We start from the raw sequence: 16,012 nt of genomic DNA, 5'->3' as shown, positions 1-16,012 counted from the left end.
AAAAAAACATAGCAAATAATTTAACTATAATTAAAAATAGTTTCAAATTTTCTTCTCTCCACAACCACTGCAGGTGGTTGACCTGCTGAACAGACAGCAGAGTGTCTTCAGTCGGAGGCTCCTCCAACTCCGCTGTAATAAGAACCGATACAGAAAGTCACTCTATTCCTGTCACGGAAACACCTGCCTCACCAGCCGAATCAGCCTCCTACACCCGCTCACAATCACCCGATTACTAATCACGGACACCTGCACCCACTTACCACACCAGTCAAATACACACTCACCTCAGTCACTCATCGGCTGGTCTCGAGGTTACAAGCATCTCAACTCGGGTCCCTCTCCTGCCTGCCTGCCTAAAGCCTAGGATTCTTCTGCTCTCGCTTGTATTCGTTGTATTCGACACCAGATAAGACTGTGTTCTCAGCTTCCAGTTATTCTAAGTTGATTCCTAAGCATTTTCAGCATTTTCTCCGTTGTGTTAATAAACACTAATCCTTTGATATACTCTGCCTGTTTGCCTCCTTGTCCTGAGTGTGACAGAAGACCAGCCCCTTTTACAAACGGAATACAACTCGGATTCATGGATTCTCGGAACACCTCCTCACCGGAACCCCTCACCGATCGGACTGTCACTGCCTACCCACCCGCCTGTCCCATGGCCCGGCCAGCTAGCTTTTCGGGTGAGGCAGCCTCCTGCAGCGGGTTTTTGTTGCAATGTTCCCTCTACCTGGAAATGCAACCCCACCTGTTTGTGTCCGAGCGGGGTAAGGTGTCTTTCATCATCTCGCTGCTGTCAGGAAGAGCCTTGCAATGGGCTGAAGCCTTGTGGAATTCGCAGAGCCCGTGGGTGCACTCACTAGACGGCTTTGTGAAACATTTCCGGGAGGTGTTCGGCCAATCGACCACGGAGGTCACCGTGCAGGAGGAGTTGTTTCAACTGCGGCAAGCGGATTTATCTATCCATGATTACGTGCTTCGCTTCCGCACTCTCGCCGCCAGCAGCGGCTGGAACGAGGCTGCCCTGCTCTCTGCCTTCCGCCGAGGCTTAAACCCCGCTTTGCGGCAACAGATGTCCATTTACGACGACACCGTGGGGCTCGACAGCTTCCTTCAAAAGGCGGTTCGCATCTCCCAACACCTCACCGCCTGCCATAGGGAATCTTTACCCGCTGCCGCTGCCTCACCCAGCCTTTCATCTCCAGCACCAGAGCCCATGATCACGGATAGTTACCATCTATCATCCACGGAGCGATCTCGACGACTCACCCGGGGACTATGCCTCTACTGCGGTTCTAATGAACATCAGCTCCACACCTGTCCCATTCGTCCACCACGCCCAGTGGGAGGTGTTCGGCCAATCGACCACGGAGGTCACCGTGCAGGAGGAGTTGTTTCAACTGCGGCAAGCGGATTTATCTATCCATGATTACGTGCTTCGCTTCCGCACTCTCGCCGCCAGCAGCGGCTGGAACGAGGCTGCCCTGCTCTCTGCCTTCCGCCGAGGCTTAAACCCCGCTTTGCGGCAACAGATGTCCATTTACGACGACACCGTGGGGCTCGACAGCTTCCTTCAGAAGGCGGTTCGCATCTCCCAACACCTAACCGCCTGCCATAGGGAATCTTTACCCGCTGCCGCTGCCTCACCCAGCCTTTCATCTCCAGCACCAGAGCCCATGATCACGGATAGTTACCATCTATCATCCACGGAGCGATCTCGGCGACTCACCCGGGGACTATGCCTCTACTGCGGTTCTAATGCACATCAGCTCCGCACCTGTCCCATTCGTCCACCACGCCCAGCGGTGAGTACTATCCAGATCACTCCTGATGTATCTTGTATGCCTCATATAAGTGCTCTTCTAATTTATCACACCCACTCCTTTCCAGTCAAAATCCTCGTGGACTCGGGAGCGTCGGGGAATTTCATCTCCTCCCGTAGTCTTGCCGGGTTACAAATTCCCCGCTGCAAAAATGCTACCACCTACCAGATCACCACTGTCCAAGGAAAGCCGCTGGGCAAGGGATTGGTGCGGCACCGCACGCCTGAGGTCGGTCTACGCATCGGATGTTTTCACACCGAACGGATCTCACTACTGGTGCTGGAGGAGGCCGTCGTGGACATCGTCCTGGGACATCCCTGGCTATCAAAGCATCAACCCACCATTGCCTGGAAGTCCGGAGAGATACTCCAGTGGAGTGTGGAGTGTAAACAGGATTGTCTCCAGGGCCTGCCTACCCCGATCTCCGTCCTAACCGACCTCCCTGTCTGTTCCACCTCTGTGGAAAGCCCGGATTCCTCGCAGGCTCCTCCAGTTCCTCCCGAATATCAGGCGTTCCAGGACGTGTTCAGCAAAGTCGCAGCCACTCACCTCCCACCTCACCGGCCATGGGACTGTGCCATTGACCTGCTGCCTGGGGCCCCGTTACCCAAAGGACACGTCTATCCCCTATCTATCCCGGAGAGAGCCGCTATGGAGGAGTACGTACATGAGGCCCTGCAACAAGGGTTCATCCGTCCGTCCACCTCACCCGCAGCCTCGAGCTTCTTCTTCGTGGCCAAGAAGGATGGGGGTCTGAGGCCGTGCATAGATTACCGAGCGCTCAACGACCAGACGGTCAAATTCGCATATCCCCTTCCTCTGGTCCCGGCCGCCTTGGAGGAGCTTCGTGGAGCTCACGTCTTCAGCAAGCTGGACCTAAGGAGCGCCTATAACCTAATCCGCATTCGTAGGGGGGATGAATGGAAGACAGCCTTTGTGACTCCCACCGGCCACTATGAGTACCGGGTCATGCCCTATGGGCTTTCCAACTCACCCTCCATATTCCAAAATTTCATGAATGAGATCTTCAGAGACATGCTCAACCGGTTCGTCCTCATCTACATCGATGACATTCTCATTTATTCACCAAACCTCGAAGCACACCGTGGCCACGTCACCAAGGTCCTCCAGCGCCTCCGCCAACACTGCCTGTACCTAAAAGCGGAAAAGTGTGAGTTTCACCAATCCACCATGCACTTCCTGGGCTACACTAATCCTTTGAAATACTCTGCCTGTTTGCCTCCTTGTCCCGAGTGTGACACCAATGCCCTTCAAAAATTTAGGTACTGTATTTTTTGTTTAATGTTTTTGAAAGAAATCTCTAATGCTTACCAAGGCTAAATTTATTCGATCAAAAATACAGTTGATACAGTAATATTGTGAAATATTATTACAGTTTGAAATAATTTAAAATAATAAATTTTCTATTATAATTAGTGCTGTCAATCGATTAAAAAAATTAACTAATTAATCGCACATTTTTTTTATGAAATTAATCGCGATTAATCCTACCTAACATTAAAGTTTTTAAATATACTTTTATATTGCAATAATTTCACATTCAATCTTCAAATTAATGTACAAACAACATAAAGACAGTATATTTTTAATATCTGTTTAATGCCATCTTTTTTATGACTGAAGGCCAGTATCACTGATACCAATTAATACTGATTTCGCTATGAAAAAATTTCCCCCTAATATTTAACCATTGACTATAGCCATTCAACATTACAGTATAATTAAGAGCTATTAATTTTAACATTTATTAGACTTTAAAAATAACTTCTAATTTAAGTGAACTTAAAACAATCTTCACATAAAACCATTACAAAAAATGTCATATTTAGCTACCTGTGCATATAAAGAAATTGAATAAAGTTATCAAACACTAAATTCTAAACTAAATACAGATTAATCCTTAAAGATATAAAAGTTATTGATTTCCTCTTTTTTTTCTTTGATTGACAGACATCACAACAGCTGGTTATTAGGATGTTTGGCTGCTATTTCTTTAAGAGCTGCTGCTGCTGCTGAACATGACGCGGATCTGACATGCATCGTATTTTCTCTCAAATCTATTTACCTTTTCTGGCCCACTTCAGGTCTTACTAATGAACTGACGACTTGAATCGGGTGTGTTAGATGAGGAAGAAAGTGCTGGGATGCTCCAGGACAGTTTGTAAAACCATTTCAGAGACATGATCCTAAATGTGACTCATATATATTACATGCATGCACAGTTTTAAGGCAGCTTTAATCGCCTTTTTGGTAACTTCATGACTTAACTGACCACGACATTGCATGCACATAGTTTATTTTGTGTGTTGATATGAAATGATACAGGCTGCAGCACGCACCGGCGCCTTTGTGCGTGCAATTGAAGAGCACGTGCTGCGAGCCCAGTACCATTTCCACGCTCGTTTGAATCAAGCCTGGCACTGAAGTGAAGCTGGAGTGCGCGTCTGAAACGTACACTGTTTGATAAAGACGTTCTGCGACTGAATAAATGCACTTCTTGACAAGAAAAAAGAGACAGAAGTAGCAGTTATGAGTGGGGTGGCCAACTCTAGGCTCTGCCCCTGCGTTAACGGCGTTAAATAATTTTTAAACTGAAAAAATGTATCGCCTGCGTTAATGCGTTAATTTTGACAGCACTAACTATAATATATTTTAAAATGCAATTTATGCCTGTTATAGCAAAGCTGAATTTTCAGCAGTCATTACTTCAGTCTTCAGTGTTTCATGATCCTTCAGAATTTATTCTAATATGATTTGCTGCTCAAAAAAACATTTCTTATTATCAACGCTCAACAATGTTGAAAACAGTTGTGTTTTTGTGGAACCTTTTATCTATTTCATGTTGAAGTCTTCACTTTCACCTTTGATGTATATATATTTACCTCAAAAGTCTGAATGGTAGTGTGCATATAGATGTCGCAAATGCCCATTTCAAATCTAATTTACATAAATTTAAGATTCAAAAATCGACATGGAATGGAACTCATTTCCACTGTAGCATATGAACTGTTCAAATCATTTAGTCAGATTTACTGAATAGAAAGTGCTGTTATATGTGCTGACTAGTGCATTTACGTTGCATCAACCCCCAAAAGGTTTTTTCAAACAATGGGTGAGTAGTTTGCTCCATTATTCTTTGTTGTTTCATATAAAATGCTGTTTTCGAAAGACTATAGAGAGCAAAAGGATCTGTGTTGAAACCTACTTGAACCTACTATTAGCTGTGCAGCATCACTATATGCTCAAAGTAAGAATTAAGTGTTAATATGGTTACATTTGTATATGTGCTGCAAAAAGCTGCTTTCACTGGCAAAACGGGCCTAAGGGTCAGAGTGAGAGGGTCGGAAATGGTCATGTGAACAATTATGGTGCAGGAAACCAATTATAAGTGAATCTGAGATAGGAAAGAAATAGTAATAATAATATACAAATTACAGAATATGGTTCCTTTCAATTAAGAGGGAGGTGGAGGCTAAAGGTTAAAATACAGAAGACCGTGCTGAATGTAAAAAACAGGCTCCCAGACACAATGTATTTACAGGAAACATAAGGACAGCAGTTGCTGGAAGACACAGTGAAGTCTGCTAGTTCACTCAGACAGCATACGGCTGCACATCTCGCACAGCTGCATCTGCTTCTGAAAATGAAGAGTCCATCTCTGTTCTCCACCTCAGGCCAATGTTCTTAATGGCCTGCTTAGACAGGGTGAGAGCAAAAGAGAGAGAGACAATGGGACAGATACAGCATACTGCACCAAAGGGACAGCAGGAGAAAGCATGTACTGTTTGTTCATGTAAATAGCTCTCAGACAATAGCAGAGAAGCCAGAGGGTGTGTGTGGTGTGTGCAGTTACACACACATCCATCATTAGTGAAACTCTGCAGCTTTAATGATGCTGAAAGTGATGATTTGTTAGGGAAGTTCTTTGTGTGAGTGTGTCATTCAGGTACTTCAAAAGCTGTTCTGTTTACTGGTCAGTTGCTAAAAGAGCTGTAGAAAAGCACCACCGGATTCAATTGCGATCTAATGCCTCTCTGAAAGCTCTCAGATTCAGTCGGTGTTCTTTCACAGGGTCCATCCTGAGATTTGTTAAGGTGCTTTCACATCAGAACAAAGAAACCTTCAGTTTAATCTCGCAGTTGCTCAGGTGAAGTCACACAGAACAGGATACAGTTACTTCAGCTGTATGACTAATGTTTTTCCTTTTTTGTTCCCTGGCAGGTTCACTTTGGTGTTTGGCTGTCTAGTTCTCTCTGTGTTCTCCACCATCCCTGCTCATATGGACCTCTCCAATCACTGTCTCCTTATACTGGTGAGACACACAAACGTACTGAATGTAGAAACAAAATACCCACCTGAAACACTTCGAGTCAATATGAATTGCTGTGTACAACTTCATTTTACTTCTGTAATGATGAATTTCAGAGTAAAATGTAGTAATAAATGAGAAAAATGTAGCTTGGAACTTGAATTTATTGTATGGGGGAAAGTTTGCTTAAACAGTTTCTAAATCACTTGGCTATTGGTTAAGATTCTCGTACATGGCCTAAGTGATGTCAGCATCGCTACTGTTCAAAGTTTAGGGTTATTTCAAGACAAATGTTTTTTTTTTAAGAAATTGACGATGCAATAAATTGATTGAAAATGACAGTAAAGACTTTTACATTGTTATAAAAGATTTTTATTTCAAATAAATGCTGTTCTTTTGAACTTTCTATTTATCAAAGAATCTTGAAAAATATCATCGTTTCCATAAAAAAATATTAAGCAGCATTGATAATAATAAAAAATGTTTCTTGAGCAAATCAGCATATTAGACTGATTTCTGAAGGATCATGTGACACTAAAGACTGGAGTAATGATGCTGAAAATTCAGATTTGCTTTCACAGGAATAAATTAAATTTGTAAAAAATATTAAAATAGAAAACAGTTGTTTTAAATTATAATAAGATGTAAAATTATATTCATTTTGTTACTTTTTTTAACTGTATTTTTATTTTAAAAATGTAAAAATATCTTACCAACCCCAAACATTTGAACTGTAGTAAGGAAGTCCACACTACAAATATAACGATAACAGCACAGAGGAATAATAGTGTTGGAAAGTTATTGTTATAGTTGTCATTCTTGCAGGTCTTAAGACCAGGGTTGTAGGGTCAGTGAAGGTAAATTTTGATTTGTTTTTAACTTTAAGTCTCAAAACAAGGTCTCAGTGTTTCTCTCTGGTCTGGTGTTCAAAGATCCCTTCAAAAATGTTAAAAGACGATCACTTGGATTAGGCCATTTGATACATGTTGTATTATGCTGGGCTGGTTTCATCCTTTCACTGAGATGTTTTACTGTCTGATGGGATCCTCCCAGGTGACTTGTGATTGAGCACCTCAGTCCCACCGGACGCTTAGTGGAGCGGGCCAAGGTGTTCCTGTTTCAGTTAAAGAGGCTGTATTGAGAGACGTTCAGAGACTCTGAGCTGACCTGAAAGCAGGAGAGGATGGCGTCTACCCCACTGGTGGGAAAGCAGGACCTGCACTGCCTCCAGTATCAGATAGTGCTCAGGATAAGCAAACAGTGTTGTGTCAAGCCGTGGGAAGCCCAGCTCAGCTGTCACAGTGGATCAGGACAGGACAGTTGAAAAGCCTATCCCAGGCCTCTTACCCCTCAGAGATGGGGCAAACATGAAATATAACCTGGGAAAAGGTTGATTAGTCCATTAACAGCTGCAAAGAGGACTTGATATTCAGACAAATATTATTCAGACAAATATTAAATCAACATCATTATCAACAAATTAACTGCCATTAGTTTATAAAACAGCAACAATTTTACATTGAATTCCATCAGAGAATTTTCCTAACACAAATTTAATTTGATTTTCTCTTTCTATATAATGAATTAAAAAACAAAACCTATAAGCCACTTACCCTAAAACTAAATTCAAGATTTTATATAGAGAAATATAGAATAAGAAATTCAAATATAAATGAAGAAAACTGAAATGTAAATATGAATAGAAATGTAAATATGAATAAATAGAGTATTATTCATATTTACATAAATATTAAAGAGTATATATTAAAGAAACATTACCAAATATAGTATAAATCTTTGAGGTTAATATTTATCAACCCATTAGATTTATTTATTAGATTAGATTTATTAAGTATTCAGGTGCATGTGTAATAACTTGCAAAAACTCGAGGCTACAGCAGCACTTCTTCTTCATCGTCGTCTTGTCTGATCATGCACTCAACCAAGCGTTCTAACCACGACCTCGAATTTCCGTAGGCGGGAATTTTTACATGCGGCTCTCTTGTGCGAGATGCGAGTGCAACGGTGATAGATATCCCTCTAGAACATGCGCAAAATATGTGTTCTGTGTGAACGGCTTTGATGTTTTGATGCTTTGTTTCAGTTTTGATATAAACAAGATCTCCGCATTGATGTTCTCTTTTTCCGCAATATTTTTAATGAACAACGCAGCAGCGCCGCATCTAGTGGCTTCAACTGGATAAGCTAACAAAAACATTATAATGCAACGACACTTACATCGCCATCGCATCTCGTGCGCCACTGATAAGGCTGCCTGACGCACACCTAAAAATGTGGATTTTTATTTTAAATTCGACGAACATCGAAATTCGGGGTTTTTTTTGACAGCCCTACTATGCATGCAGACAGATGAAACCCTAATCCGGTGAAACCCTCTATGAACTCACCTGGGGTTTATCTAACACGGCAGTTAGCAGACACCAGGAATGTGGCAATGATGGATTAGATGACAGGTTAATTATGTTACAGTAGCTAGGCCTCCTGTGGTGTATCAGGGTATGTGTGTGTGTACAGTATTTACAGTATATACATATGTAATACATTCATGCCTAACTTTACAGAAAATAACAATAAGCATTTTTTTTTGGCGAGATAGCTTTAATTAGTTACCATATATTAAGTGGTGCACCTGATGTCATGAAAGGTGTTTGTTTGTATTTTTGTTTTGCAGGAGTTTGTGATGATTGTTGTGTTCGGTCTGGAGTACATCATTCGCATCTGGTCGGCTGGATGCTGCTGTCGCTACAGGGGATGGCAAGGACGACTGCGCTTTGCAAGAAAACCATTCTGTGTCATCGGTAGGATAAAAAACGTGTTCGTTGAGTGTGCTCTCCATATGTGTGTTTGTAGAGGGTGATGGATCTGCTGTGTTGGTGTGGATGTTGATGGATGCTCGATGGGCTAATGATAGCACCTCTGCCCCAAATCGATGACTGACTCAAACATACATAATGAATGTGAGAGTTCTCTTGTAAATCCCTCATGAGGAAAAGCAGACAATAACTGTAGCTCTCTTCACGACAACAGACACAGGTTGGTTCTTTAGAACGGGCGTTTTATTCTTATGGTCGTCTTCTTTATGTCTTTCGCGCCTTTGACGTCTTAACGCCACAACGCCGTGAGAACTGTACACAAGTGAAAACAGTACAAATACATCAAACACAAAATGGCGCTTAGCGCTATTATGAACACTTTCGTTATATTTTACAAACAAATACCTCATTGGCCGCTTGTCATGAAAAGAGGTCTTTGAGTTTATGAAAATCTTCTTTACTGTCCTTTTGGCTTGCGACAGCACTGATTTTAAACTTAAACGTATTTAACTTAGCAGAGCCTTGTGATGCGTCTGCTCATCATCAGTCCATCAGGGCGACTAACAAGCACATAATTTCCGTTAAAGTGACGCATTCTCGCGCCTTATGTTTTAAAGTACACCAAATGAATTTACATCACATTACAACTCATATACATTTTTAAATTGAACCTCAAATGAATTAATACAAGAAATTATGGAGTTAATTACAAAGAATTAATTATGAAACAAATATACAGAACATCTGCATAACAGCACTTACAATAACTAACCAATGAGGGATTACAGGCAATAACTAACCAGTGCTATTTATATTTATTACAAGTGGTGTATGTGGTGTTGTGTTGTATGAGGGTAATTTAGGCTCCAGTGTGAATATATCAGTGTGTTGTGTGTCATGCACTGAACCTCATCTCCATTCATTAGGAGGCTGAGTTCCATCAGCATCCCATCAGCGCTGAGACTAACTCTGAATTATGAAACAGAGAGAAAAAGGAAACAATTTCCCCTCCCTGCTCAACACATTTATTTGGCATGTCCTATTAGAAATTGTGAAACGGTCTTTGCATATTATGTACATACACTTGCCAACCCTTTATGTGACCACATCCTCTATTATTTCATCTTCATGTTATCTAATATAAATATATTTATCTTTGACTTCATGTAGCACTTTTGCATGGCAACATAGCAACTATTAAACCATTTCAGTGATTTAAAATGTTTAAACAACTAATTAATTCAGAAAAATTCTGGGAAACTACTTTTTTGGGCTGTCAAAAGTAACCCGATTTACCTACAGTAAATTCACCTTGTTAAATGAAATAGATAAAAAATGTAAAAAATTAAATAAACAAGTAAATAAAATAAAGATTTGTGAAACAAGAATACATGTGCACCAAAACAATGTGTTTCAAAAGTTTGGGAATTTTTAAAAATGTTTTTGAAAGAAGGCTCTTATCAATAAAAACAATATTGTGCTATATTATTACAAATTACAATCTTTTCTATTTTAATATATGTAAAAATGTAATGTTGTCCTGTGATGGCAAAGCTGAATTTTCAACGTTATTACTCCAGTCCTTCAGAAAATAATTTTAATAATTAACATTAAAATATGATATTACATAACATTTATATAACATTCTAAATGTCTTTACTGCAATTTATTGCATCCTTGATGAATGGCAATATTAACATATCTTACTGACCAAATTTTTTAACTGTGGTCTAAATAAAAAGGTTTTACACTGGACACAATCTGAGATCTGTAGCTTTAAACAAGGAGATGTCAGTACTGTCATATATGAAAGCCAATTATAAAATATTTAAAACCTTGAACTGAAAGTTTGGTTATACATTTTTTTTATTAAGATTGTAATTTAATTAGTTCATTTAGTTTATTTACAAATAGCTTTTTTACAACACACATTGTTCCAAAGCAACTTTTACAGCAAAATAAAGAAAGGGGAAAGAAAAAAAGAAATAAAATTGTGCCTTTCAGGATTTTCAAAGTTTCTCTACTGGTAACTTACAATTTTTGGCTTTCCATCTTGTAGTATGGCTTTTGTTCACAAGTACCACAAATCTGCTGCCCTCATTTCCATCTGCTCATGTTCTTCAATGTTCCATTTTCACCTTGTAGCAACTTTCAAAGGTTGTGGGATTCGAATTTCAAATAACAGACTTTTAGGAGGCCACCTTCAGCATGTGTGACACAAGAACATTCTTATTTCAAACCTCAAGTGTAACATTCAGCAGGAAAATATGACGGAGGTGATTTGAGTAAAGAACAATATTATCCCTGGTTAAGACACGCTGGGAGCTGGAGAGGTTTTTCTGTGTGCAGCGAAGGATTAGATATGCTGTTCTGTAAGACTGTGGCTTCTCTGCTCTCTCTTGGCCCCTCTCTCTGTCTCTGACCTCAGTGAGAAAGACATAACAGACAAGTGAAACAGCCTAATTTAAAAAAAAATATATCTCTGTTCCTGATGTTTTAGAGAACAACAGCAAGCTTAGTTTATAGGTAGATGGGCTCCGGTGCTCTTGAAATGGCTGGGTGGTCTTAGTCCTTGTTGAAGTTGGCTCAGTGATGCCAAAGTTAAGTGATAATGATATTGTGAGATAAAGAGGACTATGAGTCACTGATTCCATCTCCTAAATTGACCAACTGCTATAATTATTTTTAATAAGTCAATCAAAGTATTTCTATTGCTCTCTTGGTGTAAACATATACAAATGTTCCCTGTCTCCTGTGTTTGTGTTTCAGACATTATTGTGCTCATTGCATCCATCGCAGTGGTTTCAGCTGGTAGCCAGGGCAATATTTTTGCCACGTCTGCACTTCGCAGCCTGCGTTTTTTGCAGATCCTGCGCATGGTGCGTATGGACAGGCGAGGCGGTACCTGGAAACTGCTTGGATCTGTTGTCTACGCTCACAGCAAGGTATATCGAATACTATTTAAGAGCAAAAATTAGTAAATGAGTTCCGGTCATGACACTGCGTGTGAGTTTTCATGTCGAGACAGACATGTGACCCCCACAATCAACCTCTTTTTCCAGCACCGCTTGGACTGAAACTTCATCCACGGGCTGCGGCCAAACCACACGCTTCCTCGGTCCTCAGTTACCCACCATTTAGTGGAGAGATTAGGGGTCCCCGCAATGAATCATTGTGGTCAATATAATAGCAGAGTTACTTATTTCTATCTCCTTTCAGGCTTAAGCGTTTACATTTTCCTGACATCCCTGATCAAACTGAAAAAAACAGCTTAAACCAGCTTGTTTCGCTGGTCTTTGCTAGTTTAGTCTGGTTTAGCTGGTCTCCCAGCCTGGCCCCTCTGGGTTTCCTCCTATCCAGCTGATTTCCAGCCTGACAACCTCTAGAAAAAAAGCAGAACATTTTTAAATTCTAAAACATTTATTAATATTGTAATTCAAAATAAGTTTATTTGCAAATCACTTTTTACAATAAACAGTGTTCCAGCACAGTTTTATAGAAAATAGAAAATAAAGAAGAAAAAAAAGAAACATAAAACAAGAAAAGGAAAAGAAAATGGTGCTTTTTGTTATGTTTGCAACCTGGCCATGCTGGTTTAAACTGATCTCCCAATCTTTAGCTGGTCACCAAACTAGTCTTGATATTTTTGTAGACATGACTTTAATTTGTTGGATGTTTTAAATTGTGATGTTTGTTTCAGGAGCTTGTGACCGCCTGGTACATTGGCTTCTTGGTGCTGATCTTTTCTTCGTTCTTGGTCTACTTGGTGGAGAAAGAGTTTAACAAACAGTTCGCCACCTATGCAGATGCTCTTTGGTGGGGAACGGTAAGTCTACCTTAAGTGCCTTCCTTAAACGTCATCCTTTCGCTCTTCATCAACCCCTTTCAGCATGTGTGCACATTTTCCTACAAATGTACACACAATCCCCCTTTTTCACATCTATATACAATCTATATAAATTCCATCCCCCATTGACGGGTTTTAGGATGCTCAATAATACGCATTGCCAGTGTTTTGCTGTGTTTCATGCATTAATCGATAAGTGAGTTACAACCGGTGACCGTGATTTCACCAAGTACAACATGTTCCTGGATCAACATCCTTGTTGATCCTGGAACAACATTCCAATTAACCAATCAGAATTGAGGGATAACTTTTCAGGAAATATCTGTTTTAGGCTTACGATCAGGGTTAGGTGCTTCTACACCCTTGTTAATAAGCTATCATTTCACACTGATTTTAGGAATAAATTATGGGTAGGGTTAGGTTTAGGGGTAGGGATTGGGTTTAGTCTATATTTTTGGACAGTAATCTTGATCCAGGATCAACAAAAATGTTGATCCAGGATCATGTCTTACTTGGCAAAATCACGGTGACCAGTTACAACCCTAGGCCTTGACAGGGTTTAGTTGTTGTGGTACACACAGCAGGACTGGTCATGGTTCCTCACCAGCTGACTTAACAAATAAATGCATGTAATTTCCTGCTCCTACCAAGCACAAACAGAGCTGTTTCGAGGAGATGTGAGGTCAGTTGAGGGTATGGTCTTCTGCTGTAGAGCTCAGATGCAGAGACAAACCAGCGGTGGGCCAATATTATGCAGCCACACGGTATTTACACTGGGTTGAGCCCAAGCCAGCACCTGGAGCTGACAGGCAGGCTTCTGTGGAGGAAAACAGGAGAACGGGAGTCTGGCTTTGTGTGTGAGCTCCCACACTCCTAGTCTTTGCCTCAAAGCGCTGTGAAAGGCCGCAGTGCTCTTTGCATTTGACAAATCACTCACTTTTACTGGATGTGTTGAATTTGCTTTGGCCGGGCCTTTGTTTAAGTATCCCCTGCCTGCAAGAATCTAAAGCGCTCACTTATGAGTGTGGAAAGGAGTGCGAGATGTTAGACTGATCCTTTTTTTTTGACGAGCCACCAAAGTATTTCTCTTGCTGAAAGATGGATCTAATACCGTGCATATGTGTGGCCATAACTTTAGAATACAGATTGGGGTTTATGGGTGTTTAACATGGGATAAATGGACAGAATTGACTGCATGTTTGGATGCCTTTGACTTTCCAATGCGCCCTGGCCAGAATTCGATATATGTTTGGCCATCATGTAGATGCAGTCAGAGTGTGTAGAGGTTACTATTCCTCCTCCATACATGAGTGAAGGTGATATGTGGAGTGTTAAAGTACACTGCGGGCCTGCAACCAGACACATAATTCAATGCTGTCTGTCTGTGGGAAGTCTTTAGCAATATGACCCTAGTCTTTTAAACATATAAAAAAGGTTGACCCTTCATATTCTCACATCTTTCTTCAGATCACGCTCACCACCATTGGATACGGCGATAAGACTCCACAGACCTGGACCGGGCGGCTTCTGTCTGCAGGGTTTGCTTTGCTGGGCATCTCGTTCTTCGCTTTGCCTGCTGTGAGTAGCTCCAACCTGATATGTACTGCATGACTCACATTCTGACATTAGAATAGATTGGGGTAAATATTGTTTTACATAACAATGGATTTATAAAAAAAATAGAAGTTAAAGCTGTAGTATACTCAAAAATGGAAATTCTGTCTGCATTTACTCAACCTCATGTTGTCCCAAACATGATGATTATTGCTTTCTTTTTTGAAGAATTATTTTTTCTTCCATATAAATCTCCATAAAAACATAATTGAAGTAATCATGACTCGTGCACTAAATTCCAGTTCTTCTGACGTCATGTGTGTGCAGAAATTTGCAGTCACCTTAAAGTCATTGTACAATTCAAGTCCCACCCTACAATTCACATTCAACAAGCCGTTTCACTTGCATATATGACACAGTCGGGAAAAAAGATTATCACAATTTTCATAGTATGGAAATAAGATACCATGGAAGTCAATGGGGACCAGCAGCTGTTTGGTTACCAAAGTTCCTCAAAATATCTTCTTTTGTGTTCAGCAGGAGAAAGAATACGTACAGTTTCGGAACAACTTCAGTGTGAGTAAATGACGACAGATGTACAAATGAGATATAAATTTAAGCATTAGGTTATGCCTTCTTATCCTGACTTCTTAAGTGATCTCACTTATGAGAGATGGGGGATTTGTGGTCTTTTAGGATGAAACTTGAAATCACTAAAACCATTTTTGTTAGCTCAGAGTGTTTGTACTGTGATGATTTTTATGATGTGTTTGAGAACGCACAGTATGTGTTGCTGTAAAGCCCCTCAGCGGCCTGTCTGACTCATTCTCGTCAAGTGTTCTGTGACTCTCTGCTCACAAATGTGTCCTGCACACTCAGTCTCTCTTACGCCTGTTTCACACATACATTGCGTTTGCGGTGCGTATTTTTTCCACACCCATGTTAACGGATCAGAGCGCTCACACTGCACGTGGTTGCGGTCCGGCAGTGCGTTCCAGGAGCGGTGCGTCTGCAGCAGTGCAGAGATCGTTTCCGCACCGAGTCTATTTTTGCTGTGCTGCACTCGCTAAGTTTAAGTAACAACGCTTGTGATAGCCTAACACAAGAAAAGTAGGCTATATGCTGTTTAAATGTGTTTCCACTTGCTTGAGCAAATTAATATACAAATCTAGAAGCCAAATGCATTTAATACGTTGTTTATATTAATTGAGTTTACCCATGTTAACGGATCAGAGCGCTCACACTGCACGTGGTTGCGGTCCGGCAGTGCGTTCCAGGAGCGGTGCGTCTGCAGCAGTGCAGAGATCGTTTCCGCACCGAGTCTATTTTTGCTGTGCTGCACTCGCTAAGTTTAAGTAACAACGCTTTGTTCGCGGTAAAAATGAACATGGATTGACACGGAAATGTAGTAATTTCACAATAAATAGGTATAATTAGTCTACTGTGTTTCACAGGCTTTTCGGCTAGGTTTAAAACAAAGAAAAGTGCACTTTTAGATAAACAAGGCAACATGCACTTGTTTTGTGGAGGTAGAAAAACAAAGTTCTTTAAGACCCACGGGACTGTTTATAATAGAGATTTAAATGTAAAAGGCACGAGAGCCGACTGTTTCTGTCAGTGGTAA

The 16,012-nt window shown here is 40.9% G+C and overlaps 1 protein-coding gene across 1 annotated transcript in view; it reads left to right on the top strand.

The window, feature by feature from the left end:
• Positions 1 to 16,012, top strand: part of LOC107718835 (potassium voltage-gated channel subfamily KQT member 5-like) — a 141,444-nt gene that overhangs the window by 97,622 nt on the left and 27,810 nt on the right. The window contains exons 2-6 of the mRNA XM_016526071.1: positions 6,066 to 6,156; positions 8,846 to 8,972; positions 11,757 to 11,932; positions 12,688 to 12,813; positions 14,302 to 14,412. Of these exons, the coding sequence (XP_016381557.1) occupies positions 6,066 to 6,156; positions 8,846 to 8,972; positions 11,757 to 11,932; positions 12,688 to 12,813; positions 14,302 to 14,412 (631 nt within the window). The remainder of the gene's footprint in view (positions 1 to 6,065; positions 6,157 to 8,845; positions 8,973 to 11,756; positions 11,933 to 12,687; positions 12,814 to 14,301; positions 14,413 to 16,012) is intronic.

This window comes from Sinocyclocheilus rhinocerous, unplaced genomic scaffold (assembly GCF_001515625.1).
Source record: "Sinocyclocheilus rhinocerous isolate Xijiao unplaced genomic scaffold, SAMN03320098_v1.1 scaffold3288, whole genome shotgun sequence".
In the NCBI taxonomy this organism is placed as follows: domain Eukaryota; kingdom Metazoa; phylum Chordata; class Actinopteri; order Cypriniformes; family Cyprinidae; genus Sinocyclocheilus; species Sinocyclocheilus rhinocerous.
The sequence above is the reverse complement of the archived record's forward strand: the minus strand, read 5'-3'. Positions and strand labels throughout refer to the sequence as shown.